Raw genomic sequence first — 26,635 nt, forward strand, 5'->3', positions numbered from 1 at the left:
TTCAAATGGACTTTGTTTTACGTTACGGATTCGTAGGCTGATGTCTCTGAGTCCTTCCCCTGCTGGGGTCAGGTGCCAGATCAGTTCCAAAAACAACATTCCCCCTTCCAATGGCTCCTCACAACTCCACATTGAAACAGAAGGGACGGCAAGATGGGCACACACAACACACAGCTCCCAAAACCCACCACAGAGACTTCTCAGAATGGGGATTTCTCCAATTGCCTCAAAACCCACAGAGAAGCAAACATCCCATAAATGAGACACACGAGGCCAACAAGAGTTTGTTTTTAACCGTGTCTTTGGCTTTTCTGCCCGCTGGTGCCCAGTGAGTGTTTCTGAGCAGCGATCCAGCCGTGGCACGCAGGTTCAGCTCTTCCTCCAGGGCCTGTGGGCAGGCGGGCCGGCCGGCAGAGCTGCCCGTGGCTCTGGAAGGGCTCTATGAGCTCTTCCTGCCACAGGCAGCACTGGCTGCTGGTGCCCTTGGGGCAGCTCGGTCCCTGCTGGGGCAGCTTTGCTGCTTCCTGGACTCTTCCTCCTCCTCTTCCTCCTCTCCAGCATCACAGGCGTCAGATGCTGTGTCCTCCCTCATCCAGGCTGCAATCTGCCCCCGTCACCACCGACCGCTTTCCTCATCTGCATCTCCAGGGCACTGAAGCCTTCCTGCTTGTCCTCCTCCTCTGTGCTGAGGGGTCACAGTCCGTGATCTCCACAAACTGCCTGTGGAGATCATAGCGGCGCCGCGGGGATCTGCTCCGCTCCCTCTGCCTCAGCTGGGTCTGCCCCCGAGCAGCTGTGGGTGCAGAACGACACCGGGAGCTGCCGCTGGAGGGCCCTGGAGCTGCATCATCCCTTAGGGCTCGGTCACACTGTGGAGGACTTGTTCTCCAGCTCCTCGTCCTCCTTGCTGAGCGATGCTGGTCTGTGATCTCCAGAACCCGGCTGCGGAGATCATAGTCCCACCGCGGGGATCTGCTCCGATCTCTCCGCCTTGGCCGGGTTTGCCCCTGAGCAGCTCTGGTGGCAGGAAGAGACTGGGAGCTGCTGGTGGAGGACACTGGAGGTGCTGGTGCAGGCTGGGCACTGCCATCGGAGGGTCTTGGAGCTGCCTCGTCCCTGTGAGTGGGATCACAGCTCAGGGGACTGGTTCTCCCCCTCCTCCTGTCTGAGTGTTCGTAGTCCCCGGTCTCCACAACCCAGCTGCGGAGATCCTTGCCCCAGTGCGGGGATCTGCTCCTGGGCCTCTCCCTGGCACCGTTCTCCTGGCAGGGGGCAGAAGGGCTGAATCCCTGCTCCTCTTTGCTGCTGTCCTCTCGTGCAGAGTGGAGCACACGCTCACGGGGGTGACAGCGCAGCGGGCACGCAGCTTTCCTTCTGAACACCAGCCTGAGAAAGCCGTGGAAGAAGTGACGCAAGCAGGAGCCCACGGAGGAGCTGCTGTTGATCCTGGCTGGCCAGACGGGGCACGGCCAGCCTGCAGCTGCCTCCTGCGCTCTTGCCCGGCTTTGCTGGCTGGTGATGGCTGGTGCGGATGAGCTGCTGTCCTCTGGAGAGTCCTCCATGCCCCCCACCATGTCCTGCAAAGAGAGCTGTGAGAAGCTCCTGCCCTTTCCTCCTGACCGGACCCACCAGTGGGGAACCCCCAGAAGCTGTGAGGGGACAGCTAAGGGCCTCTCAAAGGCTCCTGGAGGCTGCAGAGGGGCCAAGGAGGACAAATGGGATGGATCCAGGTGGATGCTGGGCGTGGGAGCCGTGCTGCAACTGTGCAGAAAGCTGCCGCGTGGGAGGGAAAAGAGAGCGCTGCCAAGATCCCCAAAAGAAACCCGCTGTCCATCTGGTGCCCTGACCACCTCCCCACAGCCGCCTTAGTCCTATGGGGCAGATGCTGCGGTCCCACAGAACGCACCTGCTTGCTGCCGGCCGCCCGCTGACTGAGGAGGGAACGGGCTTCTGGTGGTGCTGGTGAGGAAGAAGCCCTTTGTCCAACTTCCAAATCAGAGCACCTGGGGAAAAAAAGAGGGATCTTTGTTGAGGGCTGTTCTTGCAGCCTCCTCTGAGTTCCGGCATTTTCTTGGAACAGTTTATATGACAGGGAGAAGATGCAACTAAGACCACAAATGGGAAATGTGGTTGGGCTGAACAATGCAGGTAGTAATTGTCTGCTATGACAGAAACGCTCAGGAGGATGAGAAGAAAAATAGCAAAGCCAGGAAAAGGAAATGTGTTCTGAACACAGTTTAAACTTGTGATTACCTGATGTAAAACAGTAAATAGGCTTGCTGCCTGAGGACTGTGTCACTGTTGCAAAGATTCACAGTCTCATCATTCATGTGGTACCACAGTCCATCACTGGCCTGCAAAGAAAAGCGTCGATATCTGGAGATGAATGGCACGGCTTCTCCACAAAACACAGGCCAAAAACTGCCAAACCAGAAGTGTTCAAAACATATGCATTCCAGCCCCTGAGGAAACCTTCTCCCCTCAAATCCTTGGCTGTCAGTAACACGGCCAGGAAAGTCAGTTTTCCCCAGGATACATTTTTCCTTTGTTCAGAAGGAAGTCGCTTTTCACCTTTATGTAGCAGAAGTAGTGTCCTGCACGGCAGCTGTCACCTTCATGCACCAGGACGGCATATAAGGAGTAGAGGAGCGGTTCTCCGGCTGCCTGAGACATGTACGGGCGAAGATCCAGGTACTGGGGATACTCCACAACCTACAGAGAGACCAGGAGGGCTCAGCAATGACCCTGGAACACTTCAGGACACAGCAATATGTCATGAGTTGGGTGGCAGGAAACTCATCTGGACCAAAGCAGCTCTGTGGGAGCAGAGGACACATTTGTCTTCCCACAGGAACTGTCCCCAGAAGGGAACATGAAAATCTCAACATGAGCAGCTTGCGACAGAGCGTCCAGCTTTGGGAAACCCGCTCCAGGAAGAGCACGTTGCACTCCAGTTGTGCACACACCTTGCTGATCTTGTCGCCGGTGAAAGCTTCAAACCTCTTCAGACACACCGTGAGAACCTTGGGCGCGCCATGGACTGTGAACCTCTTGGAGGCGGCCGTCATCTTGTCACACCTTGAAAGCCAGGACAGAGCCAAGGGCTGAAACACACCATTTTTTCCCCCAAAGGCCAGACAGCCTTTCTTGTCTCACACATCCCTGTGCTCTTTTAAGGCTATTCAGTACCATAATGCCATGTTTAAAAACCTGCGTCTCATTACTGTGCCTTAATCCAATGTGAAAAGCTGACTTCTGCTCAATGACACCTTCGCACAGGATCCAGTATGAATACATCATCAATAATAGCCTTACTTGCTACATTTAAAGCAGTTTTCACCATCCAGGTGCTCAGGTTTCACAAAGTCTTCCAGAGCTGCGGTGACAGATGTGGCTGCCTGGAGGAGTGAGAAGGGAGAGCCCTGAGCTCTGGGAAATTCCCACACCCAAACAGTTACGAGGAGTTTACGCAAAAAAACCAGCTTGATGACGCTGAGGACACCCACTGTGAACCTGCAAGCAGCGCCCAGGAGGCAGAAAGAGGGTGTGATGCTGAACATCTCCCTCATTTCCCAGGGATTGCCAGGGTTCTCCACCTCTTTGTGGCACTGCACAGTTCAGCTACGATGGTATGGGTGTCACCAGTGATGGAAACAACACCCCCACGAGCCTGGGAGCCAGACGGGTGTTGAGGGAGGGCAAGGGAAGAAGGAGGAGGGTACGTCACAGTGCAGAGAGGGGCACGTGTGCCTGTCCAGCTGAAACCAGCACCATGACCCCTGCCATGGCCTCTGCAGAACACAGTCCATTCCACCTCCTGCCCACCACCAACCTCTCTTGTCAGATACAGTCTTAAGCCAACTGTGTGGAATCTGGAAAGCTACAGGGGCCTTGGGACATCTTGAAGCACAATTACAAACTCTCTTACTTTGATATCCAGAGGAACATCCAGGAAGGCCTCGTAGGAATCGGACACCGCTTGGCAGCTCCAGCATGTGACTGGAAGGCAGATGGAAATGCTCAGCAACAGGGGAAGTCGACTGACTGTGCCGGGTTACCCTCTTCACACCCACTGCACCAATCACACCATCGGCTGTTGTTGCAGGCAGACAGGAGGGCACAGACAATTCCAAGGAGAGCAATAGCTGTGGAAAAGTACCTCTGGATCTCAGAAAGCCCCCAAAGATCTGATGGACGATGGTAGTGGCTTGAGAGGAGATGTCCAAGCTGCAAACCAACGGGAAGGTGGAGTTATCTCCTCCCAGAGTCTGGCTTTGTCTGAAAGCCCTGGGCTTTCTCCTTGAGGGGAGGACATCAAGGACTCCAAAGGGCTTGGGAACAAAGGGCTTGGGCAATTTGCTTGCTTACTCTCTGTTTCCTCTCAGACAAGCTCTCTGCATGGCATCCACGATGCAGCGTAAGAACTCGTGGGCATCCTCCTGCCTGCCATGCTCGAAATGTTCTCCTATTTCTAAGAAAGAAGAAGTTACTAGTTCTCTCCTACAAGAATGGCATCAATCATGTCACAGCACCTGCACGGACTCACGTGTGAGAACATCGACGACAGCCCAAGGCTCGATGGCACTGGCTGAGGAATGCAGGACCTGTTGAACGTGCTCTTCCATCCTGCACATCACGCAGAAGATTTTCCGGCGACCTGGAGAGGGAGGGAGGAATGGGAGAGGGAAGCTCCTGAGGTTTGCAAAATATCCACAGCGATGGGAAACCTAATGGAGGTCTTGCAGTTTAAGAATTCTCCATTCCTCCCAAGGTGCCCAAGTCCCAACAAGCCCGGGACATTTTAATGCACAGAAAACTTTCTTCAGAGGGATGCTGAACTGACGGAAGCTTTCTGTGCAATAAGCAAAGGAGTTTAACTTGCAGGAACAGGGACCAAGAGCCTGGGATAGAAAGAGGTGCCTTTCTGAAGATGAACACATCCAGATACAACAAGCTGCTTCTAGGCTTGAGTGTTCCGAGAACACCAACTCAGGGAGCTGACAAAGGAGGGCCACTTTTCTCCTAGATCGGCTTCCAGATTCTGGAAGCCCTTGGGCCCTGCTCAACAGATGTACAAGGAATGTTGCCAAAAGTACTCACAGGCCCGGCTGTGCTCCCCAGAGAGCAGGTAGTTGGCCAGAGGCGGGGTGTAGGTCAGGCACTGCAGGACAGAGTTGAGCCAGCACGTGTTGCCCAGGTTGTGCAGTCCTGCTCCAGCTCTCTGGCTGTGCTGCCAGGCCATGCAAATCTTCTCTGGGGGAAAGAGGATCCTCTGCGGCAGAGCCATTCCCTCAGCAACAACTGCCAAGAAACCACATTGGAAGAGAGATGAGTCCATGTTCTTGCACAGAAGCAGATTTAAAAGTTGAGTTCTGTACAGGAGCACCCAGGAAAACAAGCTCTAAGCTCCCACACAGAAAAACTGGGGGAAGCCTAACACTGCTCTTGAAAGTTCCTGGTCAAGGAGCAGTTTTGGAAAACAGCATGTTCCCCTGCTCACTTTGCCAAAAGTGCAACAACTCTACACTCTGACTTCTGTGCCCTGAGCAACCTTCCTTTCCCTCTGGAGTCTTGACCTGGATCATCCCCCGGCACAGTCTCCCCGTGCGTGTCAGGGCTGGAGGGTGCCCGGCAGACGGGCTGCGATGCTGGAGCCAGGCAGGACGGGGAAAGCCCCCAGTGCAGCGGGTGAGGAACTCGCTTCAGACGGGCAGGAAAGGTCCCCGTCCCACAGCACGGCTGCCTCCTGCCTGCCCAGCTGCCTCTCGCTGCCCGTGCCCTGCAGCAGGAGCTGGGTCCCCTCTGCCAGCAGAGGCTGTGCTGGGGCCGGCTCCCAGCTCGGAGCAGCCCTGGACTTCAGGCAGCATCATGGCCAACACCTGTGGAACCCCCCTGCCAGCGTGCAGGGAAACGTGGTCCTGGTGTTGAGCAGGGAGCGCTCGCTGGCCCCTACCCTGCCCAGACAATCAGGGCCCCTCACTCACCCATCTCCAGGTCCTGGGCCATGCACAGCTCCTGGGGCTCTGCTGGAGAGCTGCTCTCCTGGGGAGCCCTGTCCTCCTCCAGGGCCACCACGGGGCAGGTGAGGTGTTTGTCTGCCATCTCGTGGGTTTGGGGAAAGAGGTATGGGTGAGGAATTGGAAAGACTTGGTGAAACACCACGACTGTGCCAAGGGCAGCCGGGAAAGACGTGGGCTGCACTTGGGGAGTCCTCAGCACAAGGCTGCCGGGGGCAGAGGGGAGTCTGCCAGGGGCAGCTGAAGTGAGGGTATGGTTGGACTCGATGATCTTAAAGGTTCGCTTCCAACCAAAAGGATTCTCTAAATCTCAAACTCAATGAAAGACGTGGGCTACGCTCGGGGGCTCTCGCCAGCTCCGTGCTCGCACCCTGTCTCGTCACCGTCCTGCCGGACAGTGTGGGCTGGGGCTGCAGCTGCGCTGAGCACAGGCAGGGCAGTGGGTGTCACCATGTGAGGTCACAAAGGGCCCCACTGTGACCCTGCGCCTGGGGAGCGAGGGGCAGCATGTCCCGTTGGGAGGAACAGGCCAGTTCAGCCCTGGGCACCTGGGTGCTCTCAGGTGTCTCCAGGTCCCCCTTTGCCCTCATGTCCCCTTGGGACTGCCCTGTTGCCCTGTGGTATGTTCCAGAGCCCCGTGTTCACCTGGCTGGCTGATCTGAACAGCAGTGAAGCTGCTCCTTTAGTGGGTTTGTAGAGATTTCTAGGGAATTCCAAGGGAGGGCAGCAGAGGGGATGGGCTTTGTGTGCTGTCTCACCGCTTACAGAAGCTCTCAGTGGCTTGAGGATAAACTGACCATATAACCAAGTGACAAACTGTTGGAGCGGGCAGAGCACAAAAGGAGGAATCCAGGTGGTGGGGGGTGAAAAAGGTGGAAAGGCTGAGGTACTAAATGCCTTCTTCACCTCAGTCTTTAACAGTCAGAACAGTTGTGCTCCAGGTACCCGGCCCCTGTAAGCAGAAGACAGACATGAGGAGCAGAGTGAAGCCCCAATGATCCAAGGGGAAATGGTTGGCAACCTGCTACACCACTTGGAAACCCACAAGTCTGTGGGGCCAGATGGGATACACCCGAGGGTTCTGAGGGAACTGGCGGAGGGGATCACTGAGCCACTTTCCATTATTTACCTGCAGGAGGACAAGAGACACAGAATATCGCTGCTTTCCCTTATTAAATTCATCAGTGGCCACACAGTGACTTTGTTTCTCGTTTAACTGTTCCTGCAGTAGTAACAGCTCATTATGGGGCCCCTGAATTGCCTTACAGGTCTAGACTGAGTTCTGATCTGGACTGTTGCTGTGCTTGGCGGCTGCTGTCCTTGAGACCTGATGAACTCACTTCTGCCACCCTGCCTGGCAGTTCATTCCATCCGTGTCACAGCTCTTCCTGCAGCACTGACAGCTCCAGCTCCCCCAGTCAGGTCCCTGGCTGAGGACATTGCCTCGCATCTGGGCTGAACCACCCCAGCTGTGGCACCAGCCCAGCTCTGACCTGCCACAAGAAACCTGGTACTGTTATCATTCAAGGACACATAACCACGGGCGTAGTTATATGCGGTGCTTTATTTCAGCGCTGGGAAACCAGGGGTTCGCACCCAAACTGGCTTCGACCACTGATTTGAACTCTACTACATTTATACAGTTTGGTTACATACATATTCATTAGAGTTACAACGTGTATACTGCATATTCATTAGGTTACACAATTATTTCACAATATCAGTTGCAACACCTTGGAACTACCCTAAGCATGCGCAGTGTCCTCTGGTGGTCGTTTTGGGGGTCTTCAGGATGAAGTAAGTAGTCTTCATCACTAGTGTACTTTTCACCTTTCATCACAGCACATGCGCACTCTTCACAAAATTATATAAATTCTTGGATGATAGCAAATGTACCTTCTCAGCACATCTTATCCTCTCAAGATAAGATAAGTACTAACTTTTAGTTCTCTAAAATATGAAACTCATATACAACCTGCATAGTTTTTAAGATAAGGTAAGAATCTTGGATACAGTTTACAAAGCAAAATACAGCTAACCATAACATTTCCCCCCTTTGAAAATGCTTTTCTATTCCTAGACAATGCATTTATGCATTTTCACTCCATTATTTTAATTATAGCTGGGTATCTTTATAAGCTGGAGGGTTGTCAAAAAGTGGATTAATATAATTTCTGCTAAGAACAGTAAAGATGCGATCGTTCCTGGAGTTTGATTGACTTATTTGACGCCTAATACAAGCATACAGCAAAAAGAGAAGAGCAACTATAACTGCAAACAAAAATAAGCTTTCCAATAATGAATGTACCCATCCTCCCAAATTCAGGTTCAATTTACCTAGCAAGGCCCCAATCCAGCTCTGCTCTGCATCTTGTTTTTCCTTTTGCAGTTCCTTTTCTGTTTGAGTTAATTGGGAAATATCTTTCTCCACTTCAGAAGTTACATTTGGGATATGAATGCAGCAATGATCAACCCTATCTTTTAAATATCCGCAAACGCCATTTTCCTTTAGCAACATTATGTCAAGTGCCATTCTGTTCTGCAAGGTCATTCTGGTCGTAGCTTGCAATTGTATATTGAAATCTCGAAAAACCTTTCTGGTTATCCTTGCCAATCGATCCATCTGCCCAATTAATTTGTCAATTATTTCTCTGTTTCTATAAGCTGCAATTGGTGCAAAGAAAGATTCTAATGCCCAGCCGAATTTAACACTGCTTGATGGTTCATGCCACACATCATCTTCATCTATCTCTCACTTGTGCCTAATCTGTAAAAGTTCCTGCCTATTCTTCAAGGGTGACTTTTTCCAAATGGGACATAGGGTTGGTAACCCCAAAATAATTTCCCTTACAGGTCCTGCTATCGGTAAATGTGTTGTCCAGGTTCCATCGCTTAAGGCCCAAACTAAATGTCCCACGCTACCTATAGCTCCTCTACAATCTAATTCGTCTCCATCAATGCCTATTTTGATTGTTTCTTTTGGATCCAATTGTTGCTGACAGATGCAACCTGCAATCATTGCGACTTTAATGATAGACAGAGGTATCTCTTTCACATCTGTTTGGCAGGTTACTACTTGCGAGCAATTCCACCACGGTACTACTACTCCTTTTGTTACATTGGAGCATCGTACACACCATGGGAATGCTTCACTATATTGATATTGTTGTATTATACTCAACGTCCACATGTTATTCCATGATTCAGTTATGTTCTGATTATCCTGATCCTTACATTCCCAATAGGTTTGATTAACCTTTTCATATACCGTCTTGGTAGTCCACTTTTCACGTGTGCACAGTACTCCAGCGCGCTCGAGATACGCGCTCACTTTTCCTTTACAAATTATACAGTCTTCTTTGGACTTCATTATACTTTTCTCAAGTCCACTTTTTACCCATTGTTTGGTTGGCACTTGTTCCAACCTGGTATGAGATTCACACACTATCTTACCAGTTCTATTTATTTCTGGTAAGGTCGTAGATATTATTCCCTATTGTATTGGGTCTTCAGCCGATTTTGGAATGGGAAGGCAAGCAGTGATGCTACTGGTATTCTGGGTTTGTGCAAAATCTCGAATTAATCCTATCATCAAATTCTCTGCCTGGTTCTGTACACTCTGCACTACTTGTGGCATTTGAGTGTTGTCACTTTCTCCTATACCCCTTCGTGTCCTACGTAATTGTTCTCCAGTGACTTTGCAGATCAGAGAGGCATTCTCTGTTCCTTCCTCAAGAGGTGTCCCCACAAAAGCAAACAGTCTGGGTACATTTACTACTATAAACACATAACGGTAATAAAAGCTAGACATCCTGCGCCGTGATTTTAAGTGTGGTAGGACCCACTAATTGCGATTGCCACCGTTTTGGGACTTTCTTCACTCGGGTGTAGTGTATCCAGGAATCTACTTCAGCAACTTTAATTGCAGTAAATGTAGTTAAAAGTACTTGGTAGGGTCCGTCCCAACGTTCCTTTAAAGGATCTTCTCTCCAAGTCTTTATATACACTGTATCTCCAGGCTCTATATCATGTACTGAATTCTCAAGTGCTAGTGGACGATTCCACACTAGTACGGATCTGAGTCGATTCAATGTCCTGCCAAGAGACAACACATAATTGTATACATCCTGATTACCTTTTACATATACACTTGGATTTGGATCAGGTGCTTCATATGGTTTGCCATACAGAATTTCATATGGACTTACTGACATTCCGCTCCTAGGTTTAATCCTAATTCGCAATAACGCTATAGGTAAGGCCTGAGGCCATTGAATTCTTTGCTCCCTGACAAATTCTGCTAAGCTGTCGTTTTAATGTCTGATTCATTTTTCTCCACCTGTCCACTAGACTGGGGTCTCCATGGGGTATGTAATTCCCATTTAATTCCCAAACATCTGCTGACTTCCTTTACCACTTGAGCAACAAAGTGTGGTCCCCTGTCAGATGATATTCCTAATGGTACCCCAAATCTAGGAATTATTTCCCCTAGTAACCATTTTACAGTTTCCTGTGCCTGGTTGGTGCGACAAGGGAAGGCCTCTGGCCATCCTGAAAAGGTGCATACCCCAACTAATAGATATCTGAATCCTCGAGTTTTGGAGAGTTCCACGTAATCTATTTGCCAATAATCTCCTGGTTGTACATCTGTCTTAATTTGTCCATATCTACTTTTCTTTTCACTAAAGGATTATTTTTCAAGCAAATTTCGCACTTGGCTGTGATAGATTTTGCCATTGTTAACATCTGGACTGAGATAATCCATTTTCTCAGATATGTTACCAATACTCCTGTGTTAGAGCGAGATAAGGACTTAGCAAAACCAGTCGATTCAATGTGAATCACGCTAAGCCATTTATTACAGAAACAAGTCTCCTTATATACGGAACTATATTCTAATCACGCGTCCACGCTCCAAGCATGGATTCGCTAAATGAGTATCGTGGGCTGTCCGTGCGCTGGAGTCTCACTGATGACAGGTCCGATGATTCACGCCACGACAGGACCCCGCTGATTGTGGAACGCCCCTCTTTCTCACAGCAGACTCTGATCTCAGCTTCCCGAAGAGGCCTTGGGATTCCTTTGAGCCTGACTAATTCAGCAACAGGTCTTTATCTATCAAGACCCCTCCACACTTCCCCCTTTCTTTTCCTGAATTAGTCAGGCCCCTTGAACCGCACGGTGCATCATTTTTGAAATATACTGCAACATAGAACACGTGATTAACAACGTAATGACAATTACATATAATGCAGTTAAACCTTACTTAATAAGATCAAACTACTACCTGCCTATTCTTAAAACCTTAATTCTACTCTGACAACCTTATTAACACCCGATTTTAATAGATTCAAAATAAGCAGACAAGTTAATACAATATATTCTCTTAAATTCCTAAAAGATTTATAACTGCGCAGTTTATAGGGTAACATACTTAATATCATCAGCATATACTAATAATTGAATTAATATCTTAAGTTATCTTAACATATTTAAAAGATCAATAGCTTAACCTTAATAACTCCTCTAAAACTTTATCAGTTGCTAAACTTAGATTACTATGGTAGAGATATCTCCTAATTTTACCTTATCTATGCATTAACTATCTAATCATAATATCACCCTTTTGGATCTCCTGCTGATTGTTCAAATTGCCATTCTCCACAGAAGGTACACCACCTGCTTGCTAATAGGCTTCTAGACCAGCAGGTCTGCGAGCATCTGTAACACTGAATTGGGATCCATGGCTTACATCTGAATCAGTCCTCACAACTTATCTCCCTCCTGTCCATCTGCATCCGTTGAATCTTTGTTGAATCCACTTCAATCCTCGGCCTGTAATGACACAAACATAACCTTTTCCCCAGGTTATCAACTGATGAGGCCTTTTCCATTGACTAGTGACTTGACCATAACTAATGTAGGTTCTTTCTGATTTAGCATGGTTTTGGGTCATGCTTGCAAAGTATTTCATCACATACAATGCTTTTGACAATTGGTTTTGTGGTGTTTCCCCTACTTCCCCCTTTTTTTAAATAAAAACAAACAAACAAACAAACAAAAAGTTCAGAACCAGATACATACGTTGGGTCTTGACTACGTACTCAAAATCACAAATCAAATTTAGAGGTTCCTCCTTAAAAAGCTCTAAGTAATTTAAAGCTGCGCCAAGTTCTGCTAATTGGGTTGAACCTTCAATAATTTTTACAGAATGATGCCAATTGTTATCTCCACGCCAAACCACTACAGCTTTATGAGACTTCCCAGAATCATCAACAAAAACTGTGCAAGTATGTAGGATCAGACCAAATACAAGTATGGCCTATGACCTGATGTTAAAGACTTGCAGGTTCTGCAGCAATTTACATTTTACATTTATGCATGCCAAAAGCTGTGCTGTTAAGAAAACCAGCTAGTGCAATTTATAAAGACATAGATTACAAATAAAAAATCAGAATTACATTTCACAAATGGTACATATATGACAAAAGGATCATGGCCTATTAAGACTTAAATTCATTCCCTGCATTTTCTTGATCAGAGTGACAATTGGTATATAACAGTCGGTATATCAGTTTGCTAGCAATCTCATCATACTGTCCCACAATAGCCACAGGTTGTTTCTGTGTTGTAGCTATAAATAGACAAATCTGCAAGTCCAATCAAATGCAGCCAGCCTGTAAGGTTGTCATAAATTCATTCCTCAAAGTTTCTAACTCCATTTTGGCTGTCATAGTTATTGGATATTGTTTTCCCTTACCGGATCGAAGTCCTGTTTCAGATCTATCAGTGTAGAATTTGCTTTATCGAAACATTGGCTGTTTATACTGGTGGAAATACAGCATTTGAAATTTCCTTGGAGATTTCTCACTTGCAGCAAGCAGATCTGCACCATCCCAGCAGCTTCTTGTAGGCCATGCAACTAAACAGAATTCTCAGAAAACATTATTTGAGCTTAATTTACTTAACAAATCTTAACCTAAGAGAGGTATAGGACTTTCTGGCAACTATAAGAATTCATGTATTAAAACTTTGTTCAAAATTTGGCATTCCATTGGTCTCAAAAAATGGCCTTTCTTTCGTTCTCTCCCATGACCTTGAAAATTAGCATGGTGAATTTACTAAGGAGTCTCTTACAACTAATTACCACAGAATAAGTCTATCAACAAATTTTTGATTTAGTTTTCCAGTTTCATTAGAACTGTGGGTCTGCTAAGGATGCCTTTAAACGTCACCCTCAGACTGCTCCATTCAGTATTACATCTCTGCTGTGGGGGGGGACCCCCCTTTTTCACTGCTTCAAAAGCAGGCAGCCAGGTTTTTCCATTTGTGTTTTTCTTTCTCTTCGTGCTGCAGTTTAGAGATAACCAAGGTCACGCAGCTGGCATAATGGCTGGTACGAAGTGGGAGGCTCCGGGAAACTCCTCAGTTACAATGAGCTGCACACAGGCCTGGGATGTTTTGGTCTCTTGTTTTCCCATTTCATTCCAGCCATAATACACTTTATATGCAATTTCAAGTAGCTCAGCAATAGTTACATTCCTTAGCTCCATTTACCTTTTACAATTTAGAGATGTCAAAAAACAGTATAAACCAGTATAATAAACATCAAGCCATTATTCTATTTTCCTAGATCCAAATCAGTTAATATTCTAGCAACTTTTAAATACAACCTCTTCCAAATTCACATCTATCATAGCATTTTAACAATTTAAATGCTTTTCTAACAATACAAGCAGTTACTCTAAGGTGTAAGGATGCATCCTAAGGGGGAGCAAGGTGGAATTTTAGCAGTGGAACCGGTTCCCATTTTGTAATTATCTCCCCAAACAAGATTCTTTTGGTACCAAATATCAATATGCAAACCAAAATACTGAGCTCAGATGTGAAAACCAAATACCCAGTTCAAATATTCAGATGGATCACGGTCACACTAATTTAAGACAATATCTCAATTTTTGCATTGCACCTTTGGGCCGCTCACTGCTCAGCCAGGTGGAGGTACTGGGCAAGGCCTTTTTTGTTTTGTTTTGTTTTGTTTTCTTTCAGTGTCTCATCTGGTGCGCTACAGCTGTTATTCCAAAACCAGGATTCTTTACATGATGTACATACGGAAAAGCCAAATACAGCACAGCGAGATGAGACACAGCTTGTCACAGAGTTGCGCAAGTCTGAATGCTGGAGTAAAGCTAGCATGCTGGAGAGAAAAATAACAGCTACCACACGCAAAATTTTACCATCACATTCACGCAGTAAAGAACTAAATTACTGATGATCTTCTGAATTATCACAAAATGCACATTTTGAGTCAATGGATTCTCATGATTTAACAGACTGTGAACTTATCGTACCATATAGCACAGACCTACCAAAATTGCAACACGCTTAAACAGATACCCACAAAGAAAACAGGTTAATAGGGAAAGCATCTTGCAGACTCTAACAAGTTTGCTGTGACCTGTGTGTTATCAGTTAACTCTCTCAGCTGTCTGAAATGATTTAATGATCTCTTGTAGGGATTTACTTTGCTCCACTCTTCTCGCCCTAAAAACAACATTAATTGCAACAAGGTGTTATACTTTAAGATTCTATTCCCCGGACACTATTCCCAATCATTTAACTTATGCCGCAACCACCACTAATTACAATGTTTTACAAGATCTTCCTTCCTTATAATTCCGAGTGCTTTCCCAAGTTTTAAAACACCTCCCAATACTGATTTTTTAGGAACACAACGGAAAACAATTATTCCTGACCCCATCTTGCAAGTAAAAACCTTGAGAACAGGGAGGGAGGGAGGGGGAGAGAGGGGAAGGGGGGGGAACGCACAGGCCTGCTTGAAAACAATTAACTCACATTCCTGACAAGCTGCTTGATTTTCAGAGAGGCAATACACGGAGCACATAATATGTACTGTAAAACTCACAAATAACATGTTGATAGCAAACATTAGCATTCTCTACTGCTAATTTAAACACTCGTGCTTCCTTAGCTTCTAAGTTTTCAACCTGCTTACTGATGGCCTCTTGAAGATAGTCAATAAATTGCATGTAATTCTCATTGGGACACTGATTAACAGTTGCAAATTATTTGGCTGTTTTGTTGGTTTCAGACACCTCTCTCATAGCTTGATATGCAAGATCTGTTGACTACCTCAGGATTTCAGAAATTTATCGTGTCTGTAGCTGTGGTGTGTCAGTTAGTGTCTCTTCCAGGAGTTGTGGGTTACCTGCCCCTTTCAAAGAATCCGCATAGTTCTGTCCTAAATGATCTATAGCTGTTACCTTTCACAGAGTTCTTTTGCCCAGTTCTCATCCGGCGACTCCTTCTGCTCTTTTGTAGGAGTTAGAGGGTTGAAAGACAGTAAAAGCAGATTGGTAAAAGGACTGATAGTACACTTGTTTACGACTTTAGCATTCTCATCTGTCACAGGTTCTTTGAGCAAGTTGTCTGACTCCAATCCTCTGGACTTGCTGCTCTCACCAGGGTTAGATGACGGTACAGGAGGCCACCCGCTCGGCATTTTTCCTCCCCCCACCCCAGACTGCTGTATCATCGGGGGGACGGCACAACGGGGGATGGAGTGGGGAGGGGGTCAAAAAACACGATCCGGGTAAACTTCACAGTCATTTTTAGGTTTGTTATCAGGCTGCAACGCTGGAAAAATTCTGGCAACGGTAGCCCGCTCGGCCTTAAAGTCTTTTAAGGTGGAAATTTTAAGCTTCTATGTAGTCACTAATGATTTAGTTTCTTTATCATCTCCATTGCTGACCTTATTCCATAATTTCTGCCCTTTATCATCCCAAAGTTAACATTTATAAGCCTTCTCGTTTTCTCCCGGGTAGCCATTAATTCTGTACCGAATTAATAGTCTACATATGTTACTTTCTTCTTATTAAAGTCCTCTCATAGAGAGAATAGGCAGGAGGAGTTTAACTATAACTTCTACCTCGAGGATATATTTTGCTCCATAACTTCATTCTCCCCTCCTCCCGCTCCCAGCCGCTCACCCTTTTACGGTGACTTCTTCAATTAACGCGGAGCGTCCGTACACTCCGCCCGGTTTTCAGTCCAGCTGATCCGCCTCCGGCTGGGCCGCTCCAGGCTTTTCCCCAACTTCAGTGGTACGCCGTTCAGAGTATCACGTTGGGGTCACCATTTGTTAGAGCGAGATAAGGACTCAGCAAAACCAGTCGATTCAGTGTGAATCACACTAAGCCATTTATTACAGAAACAAGTCTCCTTATATACGTAACTATATTCTAATCACGCGTCCACGCTCCAAGCATGGATTCGCTAAATGAGTATCGTGGGCTGTCCGTGCTCTGGAGTCTCACTGATGATATGTCCGATGATTCACGCCACGCCAGGACCCCGCTGACTGAGGAACGCCCCTCTTTCTCACAGCAGACTCTGCTTCTCCAAGCGGCCTTGAGATTCCTTTGAGCCTGACTAATTCAGCAACAGACCTTTATCTACCAAGACCCCTGCACACTACCTCACGCTGGATATGTGGGGGGTGTCAAATGGCAGAACAGTGGCCTTGGAGAGGAGAGAGTGTAAGCCCAGAAGGATTACTAGTATGGATCCAGCCACCTGGGCCCAAGATGGAAGCTGGGGATACCATACCCCAATATATATGCTAAACTGAATTATTCGGTTGCAAGCAGTGATTGAAATAACAAGCAACCGCACAGCTGAGGCACTGAATCTCATAACGAGACAATTGTCTCAAACCAGAGCCGCAGTGTACCAAAATTGGGTAGCCTTAGATTATCTTTTAGCTGAAGAGGGGGGGTTTTGGGAAATGGAATACTTCTGAGTGTTGTTTGGAAATAGATGATAATGGGGAAGCCATAATGAAAATAGCAGAGGAGATAAAACGAGTTGCACACGTACCAGTACAGAAATGGAATTCTATACTTCCTAGCCACTGGTGGGATAACTTATTTGGGGGAGCCTGGTAGAAGAAAATAGGGTTCATGATACTATGTGCATTTCTAGGTTTACTGTTCATGCCATGTATGATCCCGCGCTTTATTTGGTTAATACATTCAGTAGTCCAAGGCATGCAAATCTCAGCCATGCCTATAGATCCTGAAATGGCAACAAAAGGAACAGGGTATAAATTAATGATTTTAAAAGAGAACACAAAATTGGACCTAGCCGCCACTAGGGAGGTGCTAGCTAACTTTGAGGCCAAAGCACGAATCAAGGGGATAATAAAGAAAAAGGGGGAATTGTGAGAAATGCAGCTGTGATTCATGCTGTTGTTTACAGATATAACCAAATAAGGCATGGGCTCTTAAGAAAATGAAAAGATAGTTAAGTTTTCTGTAAAAAGTTGTGGAACTTGTTTTGTACCATATGCACATGTGGATAGGAAAGGTGGGAGGGAGTGACGTGAAGGAGAAGGTGGCCTTCCCCGAGATTGCTGCCACGGGGGAAGTGGGGGGGGAACTCGGTAGAAAAGACCCCTCAGTAACAACCTGGAGTCTGCACTGAGGAAGAAGGAACTCTTCAACCACCAATCAGAGTGAGAGAAGACCCCTAGTGTCAACCAACCACAGACTCAGAGTGCGAGAAGGGCTAGCCAAGGAAATAAAAGAGGTCGATCAGAAACTTAAGGTGTATGTGCTTAATTCACCTATTAAATAAACCAGACTCTTGTTTGGCAAATTATTGGAGTCTTGGTCATTTATCACACTCAGTATCTGTCCTGATAGGTTTTATCTAGTCATTATTAATGCCAGAAAGAGGTGGAAAGATAAAGATGATGGATTGTGCTGGACAGAATTACCTAATTTTTGTCAGCTGGAACCAGTCTGTGGCCTCCAACTCGGACCTGAACCGGTACAGCTGGTCATCTCCCTGCTGCAGCACGATCTGCAGCGAGAAATCCGTTTCATTGAACCATGTGCGATTCTCATAGGGACGAGACACGTTGGCAGGTCTATCAAAAGCATAATTGATGATGACTCCTTCCTGCGAGCCGGTTTTGTATTCCCAGAAGACAACTTCGCTGGCGTTCACTGGTGGTACTGTCAAAAGCACAGTGCAGCCCACAGCCGAGACGAGTCTCTGTGATGCTGGCCTGAGGTCAGCAGAGTAGCATGGAGAAAGTGTGCGGGCTGAAAAAGAAATCAGATGTTACTCTGCAGCCGCTGAGAGTCAACTCCATGCACCTGGGAGGCGGTTGTATGTATTGGGTTTGCTTGGTAAGGTTTTAGCAGCCAGAGGGCTGCAGGGGTGGCGTCTGCGAGAAGATGCCAGAGATTTCCCCCATGTCCAACAGAGCCAATGCCAGCTGGCTCCAAGACGGGCCTGCTGCTGGCCAACATTGAGCCCATTGGCAACAGGGGTAGTGCCTCTGGGATAACGTATTTAATAAGGGGGGAAAACTGTTGTACGACAGCCACTGGAAGAGAGGAGTGAGAATATGTGAAACAGCCCTGCAGACACCAAGACCATTTGAAAAAGGAATGGGAGGAGATGCTCTCGCAGCCCATGGAGGTCCACAGGGGAGCAGACATCCATCCACAGGTGGAGAATTTGGGAATGAAGTTGAGCCCGGGGAAAAGGAGTAGTGAGGAGAAGGTGGTTTTAGAATCCCATTTCCATACTGTGATTCGACTAGAAATAAATTAAACTAATTTTTCCCCGAGTGAAGTCTGTTTTGCCCATGACAGTAATTGCTGAGTGATCTCCCTGCCCTTATGTTGACCCACAAGCCTTCATTATGGTCTCTCTTCCCTGTCCTGCCAAAGAGGGTGGTGATCAAGCAGCTGGCTGGGCACGGGGGGCCCAGCCCCAGTCACCCCCCTGCACCGCAACACCCGCCCTGGCTCAGCAGCTCTGCAAACAGCGGCGCTGGGGCTTCATTATTTCTGGATTTAAGCAACAACATGGAAAAGCAGAAAGTCCGAACATTTGCATATGAGTTCCCTTTGTATCTCTCACCCGAAAAATGCAGTTCTTTGCCTTAAACGTTCAGCTGGTGTATCTGCACAGCGCCAGCAGCTTGAACCTGGGGACAACTCCCCGATCCCACTCAGGAGTCCTTTTCCTCCCTCCCCCTCTACCAAAGGCACAAATCTGAGCTCAAGGAGCCCTCCCCACAAACAAGCACTTTCCCATCGGATCACTGCCAAAAAATGGCATTAAGAAACGGGAAAGCCAGTGAGCCTCTTCCCGATCCTCATTGAAAAGTTCTTCTCCGGGGAAAAGATGGGGCTGAGGAGTGCCCAAGTCCAGGACTTGCCTTCCCTTCTTCAAAAACGAGTCAGGAAAAAGGGTCCTGCACCCCTAAAGCCGGGGGAGAAGCTCGGCGAGATGCAGCCCCGCTGCTGAGCTACGGCTGCCCTTGCTGCAACTGACAACTCGGCAGCTCCTAAGTCAGCAAAACACCCCAAACCGCGCGGTGCTACATCCACGGACACCCCCGGAGCGTGAACGACCACCCACCCGGCATGCGGTCCCGGGGGGACCCAGGGACCCCCCTGTCCCCCGGTGAGCAGAGACTTGCCTGTGATCCCCAGCCCGGCCGCCGAGCTGCCGGGGCAGGCGAGGAGGAGGAGGAGGAAGAGCACGGGCAGCATCGGCGGGGCCGGAGCGGAGGCAGCTCCGCCATGAGGCACCGGGACGGGGCGGGGGGGTGACCGGGAGCCGCCCCTCCCGCAGCCCCTCCGGGCTTGTGCCGCTGTCGCTCAGCGGGGTGACCTTGGGACAGAAGCCAGAGTGTCCGGCTGCCGCCCGCAGACCCGGCCGGGCGGCCCCGCCGCAGCCCGGGGAACCCGCCCTGGCTGGGAGCGGCGCCTCCTCGGAACAGGAGGGGTCAGGGTGGGGGAGCGCGGGTTTGGCTACTGGTTCCGCAGTCCCGCTTCCTCCTTCTCGTCTTCTCCCCTCCCCTTCCTAGAGCGGCCAGACTCAACACGCAGGAATAAATCCACAGGCAATGCCTCCCGCCGCCTCTCAGGTACCTGCCCAGTTTGCCACGGTTCCCTTTACAAATGTTTCTTTGTTAAGCTTTCAGACTTTTTTTTTCTAATTTTTGGTGCATGTTTTCTTCTGTCTCTCTCAAAATCACCAAATCGTGGATGAACTAGTGGCACATCACGCTGGTGGATGGTGGGGACACGTTGGCCTTCCACTTAGGGCGATGTAGATGTTGAGACTTTGGGATTTTCTTCTTGTCCTGTGCTGACATAGGACATGAAAAGAATGCCTACTTGTTCCAAGGATTTGTCTGCTCCCTAGGCTGAAACCAAACTGCATGGAGGGGGGAAGAAGTGTGCCAGGGAAGCAAAAGGAGATTGAGAGCTTGCAAGGACTGGTAGCAGATTCTTAGACCCTGTCATTCTAGAATGATTTGGCTTGTGCAGCAGTTGCGAGGTCTGTAAATTTTGTCACAGAGGCACCTCAAAGTCAGTTTTAGACAGACAATGAGTTCCAAAACAGACTTTATTCTGGCCGGAGAAGTGCAGCCAATAAACCGACCAGAAACAGGGTTCATGCAATTAGTTAGCACTCCGACAACATAAAATACAGGTTTGTATATCAGTGGAGGAGATTATTGGGGTACAGCAAAATAAGAATAAGGGTCCACAGCGTGCACGCACACACAAGAAACAAAACCAGAGCCCTCTGACTCCAGGGTACCCACAAGAAATAATCACTCACCTGGTTGGGCAAGGACTCATTTACGGACATATCCAGTAAATAACGACTCACCCAAACGAGGAGGTGAGGCGCTCTCAATCCCAGGAATCTCCTTAGACAGCGTCCCAGTCTAAGGAGAGGGCTCCGGCTCACAGACCCGCTACTGTGAGAAGACCACTCCAAGGGGGCCTCCAGCAGGGACCCTGTTTTATAGTCTGGTCAGATCTGGCTGTGGGCATTAGAACATGGTCCAGAAGCTTCCTGCTACTCTGGGCACCTCCTTTGTTAACGACCCCGCCAATTGGCTGAGGGTCTCACCCCTCCTGCCCCCCCAGCAGGTGGAGGTGAAGTCACCCTGCCCCGGGATAGAGGAGGATGTGACTGTCAGCACTTTGGTACCACCCCAGGTGTGTATGTGGGGACAGGCACAGTGGGGCACAAAAGGTGCTAAAGAGCCATCAGCTGCCCCAGTGAAGGCTCCAGATCTCAGGGGGATGTGCAACTGCCACAGGTGCAAAAAATCCAAATGCCAGGTCAAAAAGGGCACTCATGGAATTGACATATTCCCTGGCCCCATGGGTCATTTGCAGGACTGTGAGGGCACACGAAGGAGCCCATGACAGTGACAAAGAATTGGGTTTTAATAATGTTACCAGAGCAGCTTCCTACCATGAGCTCAAGAGGATGGGAATGTGGCTAAAACGTGGCTTTGCATCACAGGGGAGACCACAGAGGGCTGCATAGGGTTTATCACATAAAGTACGAGGTGGGTGAGGATTTTTTTCCGTTCCCCTGAATTGTTTCCATCACCTTAGCAGTGTGGAAGAGGAGTGAAGGGCGTTTCCACAAGAACAGCTGCTTTGCAACAGCAAAACCCTATGCAGAGCTTTGTGTGGTGGTGTCTAAGGAAACCCTGGAGTGAGATATATAGGTATACACAAAAAATAAACCAAGCCAAACTGGTTTGAAAACACCCCATGGAGGAGAGCTTCCCGTAGAAGGCAGGTTCGGACATGGATGCAGCGCGTATTCCAGCCCCAAGCAACTGCAGAAACACAATGAGGTCACACTTCACTGTGGCTGGGCCCCCTTGGTCCCCTCCCGATGCCTTCAGCAGTGTGAAGCGGGGCTGCTGGTGTTTGGGGGACCCTCCAGTGTCCCCTGAGATGGATCAAGGCTCAGCTCTCCAGCAAGGGGGCGAGCAGCCGGCTTTTCCTGACTTGGGAGTCCCTCGGCAGAAGAAAGGGACCCCATCCCGGCACCACGCGTGGGTGCAGAGGGTCTCGCCTGTTATCAGCCCGCAAGCCAGCAACACCAGCACTGTTACAGCAGCCAACACCTGCTGGCACCAGAACCAGGAGGTGGTGCCCAAGCACCGGGGCACAAGAAAGCCAGGAGGGTGGAGGTTCGTGCAGTAAGATGGGTGCTGCAGTTCAGCAGGCCAGCAGTGACGTGTTTCTCAAAGGCAGGAACCTCCGGGACAGGGTTTTGAGCTGGAGCAAACCTGCAGACCTGCCAGGAGCAGGAGCTTAGCACAGAATTCAGGGAGATAACAAAGTCAGAGCAGAGGGTGGCCTACAGCCCCGAGTAGGGGACCATCTGGACCAGCCAAAGAACCAGCAAAGTCACCAAGAGGGGTCAAGTTTGGAGCAAGAGGGCTCTGGCAGAGATCTACAAGTCCCCTGCTGAAGAATCTGAGAGGAGCAACAATACACAGAATAGGTGGGTAAAAGAGATGGAAACAGTGAGGCAGCAAACAAGGCAGGCACGACGGCGAGGCAGCAAGAAGGGCTGCAGGCAGCAAGCACGACATGGCAGCAAGCTGGTGTCGAGGCAGGAGTCAGAGCGTGGCAGTGAGCAGTTCCCAGGGCAGCAGTCACGGCCCCACCAGCCTGGAGACGAGCAATCAGGGCCGCCTGATAAGCTAAAGAAGGGCCACACGTTACCCTCTGTCAACACCCAGCTGCTGCTGCTCCACCTGGAGTGCAGAGCCTCCAGGGACTAGAGCCTGTGGGAGAGGGGCAAACAGCTGAGCTTTGGAGGAAAAAAAGTCAGGCAAGTGCAGAAGGACACACAGTGCAGCTGTTCCTGGGCCCCACAGCTGGGCTAGGGGAAGCAGAGCACACCTACGACCTCCAGTCTCTAGGGCAAGGGACCCTGGATGGGCTGTACAGAGAAAATTCTCATCAGCTGTGAAGAAAAACAAGTGAAACTAATTCAGAGAATCCATGAAAGAGCTCAGCACCCTGCCATGCAGCAGTCCCTAAGGGAAGGGGCTGCTGGCATCCCCGGGCTGTGTGGTGGTCCAGAGAATGAGAGACACAAGGCTTGTGATTGCTCCTGGCAAGTTATTGACATGGCTGTGAAAGGAGAGACCAAGGGCAGTGGGAATGCCCTGATGGTGGGACTGGAACGAAAGCCAAGATTATGCATTGCCGGGACGGACTCACTAACAGGGTACAGTGCTGCACTTGCTGCCATTGATGGAAGAGCACCAGCACCGTGGAGGCGAGGGACTTAAAAATGGAGGGGCAATTGGCTCATGGAGGTGTTCCGAAACACCCCCGCAATGGGGAGGTTCCTTGTGAGACGAAGGGGATGCCGTACGGTGCAGGTCAACCAGGCCAAGTCGGCAGTAGATCTCAAATGTTCCAAGTCCTTGACTGGAATTGGAGGCAGGCGGGTGGGAAGGGAGCCTGAGGGGGATCCAGCCAAACCGCCGGCTTGCGGCAGCACCAGCCCAGGGCTTCCCGCAACCAATGCCGGGACACCCCGAGGACAGAGATTTCCTGCAGCCTTCTTTGTCCCGAGGTGGAGCAGGAACAGATGAGCACAGGGGGAAAACTGTCATTTTTTTAATTGGCTTTAATGATTTCTAAAAACAATCCAAGGCCGAGCAGAGGCTGGCAGCACCATGTCCTCAGGGCAGGTGAATCCCGCGGTCACTGTCCATGCACCCATCCCTGGCGTGGACGCTGCGCAGGCACCCGCGTGGCGCTGGCAGCCGGGCTCTACTCCTCTTGCTGTCCCGCGGTGCAGCTGCAGCGGAAAGCCCTGCGCAGAGCCCGCAGCGCCCTCCGGAACCGGGAAGGCCGTCGCCGTGGAGCTGGGCCCTGCGCTGGGCAGGCCATGTCTGTGCTGGTCTCTCCTCCATGCTCTGCAGACATTGGAGAAACTGTGTTCTCTTCTTCGTCCTTTGCAGCTGGGACGAGAGGGGCTGTGCTGGCCTGTCCCTCATTGTCTCCTGCCAAACGAGCCTCAGTGGCTTCAAGTCCTGCAGGTGCTGGTGCTGCCACTGGAACATCCACACATTGGGCCAGGTCCCGCTGTTCCACCGCTTGCTGGCCAGGTCCCTGGATCTCAGCCTCAGCCCTGTGCACGGCCTCACTGATGATGTGCTCCACAATGTCAGACAGGTCCACATCGTCCTCTGCAGGGCTCTGCTGGACAGGTTCCAGGCGCTCTGCCTCTGCTGCCGCCTCCGTGTCTGTGCAGCTGGGCAAGCCAGACCCCTCCTGGGGACCTGCAGGGGTGTCCTGGAGGTGCTCCTGGAACAAGGGGTTGATCCAGATGCTGGGGATGAAGATGTCTCCGCCTTCGCACCCCTCTTTGTTGTTCTCATCCTCCACATCCATGCGCTGGGCCAGGTCCTGCTGTTCCTGCGGTTCCTGGCCAGCTCCCATGATCTCAGCCACAGCCCTGCGCAAGCTCTCCTTGAAGATGCGCTGGGCTGTGTCCCACAGAGCTGCGTCGTAGGCTGTGGGGCCCTGTGGGGCAGGTGCTGGGCACTCTGCCTCTGCTGCTGCCTCGGTGTTGGTGCTGCGAGGCCAGCCAGACCCCTCCTGGGGACCTTCACGGTGGTCCTGGACGCGCTCCCGCACCGAGGTGGTGACCGAGGTGCTCTGGATGCTGTGCTGGCCCAGGCTGTGTCTGACCTCCGAGCAGGAGGAGGAGCAGGACACAGGGGATGGAGGTGGCAGTCCCGGCACTGCAGCAGCTGCTTGCGGCCCCGTCCAACCACCGGCCTTTCCCTCCTGCCCTGTCCCGTCCCTCCCCTGTGGCCTGTGGAGCAAGGGGGGAAGCCCCAAGGGCTGGGAGTGGGCGTTCGCCTCCTCGTCGATGGGCATCTTGGGTCTCGTCTACCAAAGAGCTGCAACGGGCACCCAGGGGAGATGCTGCCTCCTGAGAAGCTGCTGCTCCTGAGAAGCTGCTCTCCTGGGAGTGAGCACCCCAGGGCTCTCGCTCCTTAAATACCCCCATGGTCAGGGCGGGGACCCCCGTGTCACAATGGCCTCTGGCTATGACAACCCCATGTAACAATGGCCTCTGGTTATGACGAGGTGCCCACATCACAGAGCCCGGCGGTCGCCACGGAGACACCCACCTGCGGGCCCGGCTGGGACTGCCTGTGCGCGGCGTGGGGCAGCCCCTGCTTGAAGGAGGAGGGAGCAGAGAATGGCGAGGGAAGCTGTCCCCAGCACACAGGACCCCGTCCCCCAGAGCTTTGCTCAGATGCTGCTGCCTGCTCCGCTGCACCTGCAAGAATCCGCATTCAGAGCTTGTTTGCAGTACAAACCAAGGGCCACTCTACAGCCTCACCACACTGATACTTTGTTTTCAACACGATCGTCATGAGTTTTCTTAAGTAGGTATGAGCCTCCTTTCAAGAAGAAGGCTGAAGCCACATCCACAAAACCACACAGTCTGTTTTCAGCAATAGAATCTACCGTTTCCCCCTTTAGTGACAACCAGGGTTCTCCCAAGGTGCGCTTTTACAGTACTTGTGAGCTGTTCACTGACTCACTTGCTAAAGGAGGTGGCCTCATCCACCTCCCAGTTTCATCCTGCCAGCTCTCCAATGCATTGCCTCTGCCACCTTCCTTCTACCGGGCCCAAAGTGCATTCTACTGCCTGGTTAGGGAGATGCACGTGCCACCGGTCCCAAAGCATCACTCTGGGGACCCATCATAGCTGGCCATTTCCTCTCAGCTGCTGCACCAGCCAAACCTTTCTGGAACAGCAAACTCTCAGAATCTGCTCCAGGTCTGTAAGAGTCGGTCCAAAACCAGGATCTGCCTGAACATCGCCATCCAGAACAGACTGACAGTGACTTAGACAGAGGCCTGAGGAGAAGCATTGTGTTGCACAGGGGTCTCTGGCCGGGAAGGCTACTGCTAACAATGGCTGCTGTGTGGAGTTTGCCTGCTGCTTCAGCCAAGCTAGCCCCCAGCTCCTAAAAGGGATTGTTAGATGGGTCTCTCTGACCCAGGGACAACCGCTGCCGTCCAGAAGATGGATTCTTACCTGCAGCCTCAGTCACACCTTGTCCCTCACCCGCTCCCTCGAACAAAGGACAACAAAAAGAGCATGCCCAGAAGCTGGCCAAGGGTCCTGAGGTCACCCAATGGACCAGACAGATAGCCCTGAGTGCAGGCCACGCAGGCGCAGACAAGCGCTGGCAAGAGAGGCAAAGACTTTTCAAGCCTGCACAGTTAAGCCCGGATTGAGAAACAAAGGTGGAGATTGGCCTGAAACAATGGGAGCGAGGGGGGGTGAAGAAGTATAAAGATGGTTCCTGACTGGACGTCATTGAGATCTCCCCACCAGAGGATCCCAAACCACCATGGAGGACCGGCAGGACTCCACGGGACTGGACCCCAGAGGGACGGACACCTTTGGAACTCATCTGCTGGTAAACCAGTGCTCATTCCCCTCTTTGCCTTCTTCTTTCCCTGTTTCTTTTTCCTTTCCTGTTTTCTTACTCTCTCGCCATCGCGTGCCGCTTTACAGGCAAAATAATAAAGTATCACTGTTTGATTGCATTCTAAGCCCTTGGCGTTTCAGATGCCTTAATTTTGTGCCTCGAGAAGAACGTAAATGAACCATCACGAGTCCATCGCTGAGTGGACCCTAACAAGGTCCTTGCAAGCTCTCAATCTCCTTTTGCTCCCCTAGCACAC

At 50.1% G+C, this 26,635-nt stretch overlaps 2 protein-coding genes across 2 annotated transcripts; both read right to left on the bottom strand.

Annotated features, from left to right (window-relative positions):
* Positions 1 to 864: 864 nt before the first annotated feature.
* Positions 865 to 5,287, bottom strand: LOC309452359 (ubiquitin carboxyl-terminal hydrolase 42-like; the record flags this gene model as incomplete). Its single annotated transcript, XM_082076993.1, has 11 exons — positions 865 to 942; positions 1,907 to 2,003; positions 2,254 to 2,354; positions 2,572 to 2,712; positions 2,967 to 3,078; positions 3,316 to 3,398; positions 3,929 to 3,999; positions 4,160 to 4,227; positions 4,369 to 4,471; positions 4,547 to 4,657; positions 5,101 to 5,287. 11 exons carry the CDS (start codon positions 5,285 to 5,287, stop codon positions 865 to 867), a joined length of 1,152 nt encoding a protein of 383 aa, XP_081933119.1.
* A 10,932-nt stretch (positions 5,288 to 16,219) lies between these two features.
* On the bottom strand, positions 16,220 to 19,827 carry LOC309452363 (uncharacterized protein). Its single transcript, XM_082076997.1, has 3 exons — positions 19,543 to 19,827; positions 17,818 to 18,148; positions 16,220 to 17,114 (listed from the first exon to the last, which is right to left on the bottom strand). The coding sequence occupies exons 1-3, from the start codon at positions 19,613 to 19,615 to the stop codon at positions 17,096 to 17,098; spliced, it is 423 nt and encodes a 140-aa protein (XP_081933123.1). The 5' UTR covers positions 19,616 to 19,827; the 3' UTR covers positions 16,220 to 17,095.
* Between the last annotated feature and the right edge of the window lie 6,808 nt (positions 19,828 to 26,635).

This window comes from Streptopelia decaocto (assembly GCF_964273445.1).
Source record: "Streptopelia decaocto genome assembly, contig: HAP1_SCAFFOLD_75, whole genome shotgun sequence".
Classification (NCBI taxonomy): Eukaryota; Metazoa; Chordata; class Aves; order Columbiformes; family Columbidae; genus Streptopelia; species Streptopelia decaocto.

Bases quoted from the DNA above. Each gene is read 5' to 3' on its own strand.
- LOC309452363 (XM_082076997.1), bottom strand. From the start codon at position 19,615: ATGCTGCCCGTGCTCTTCCTCCTCCTCCTCCTCGCCTGCCCCGGCAGC. The intron at 18,149-19,542 runs GCAAGTCTCTGC...TTTCTTTTTCAG, and splicing joins GGCCGGGCTGGGGATCACAG to CCCGCACACTTTCTCCATGC.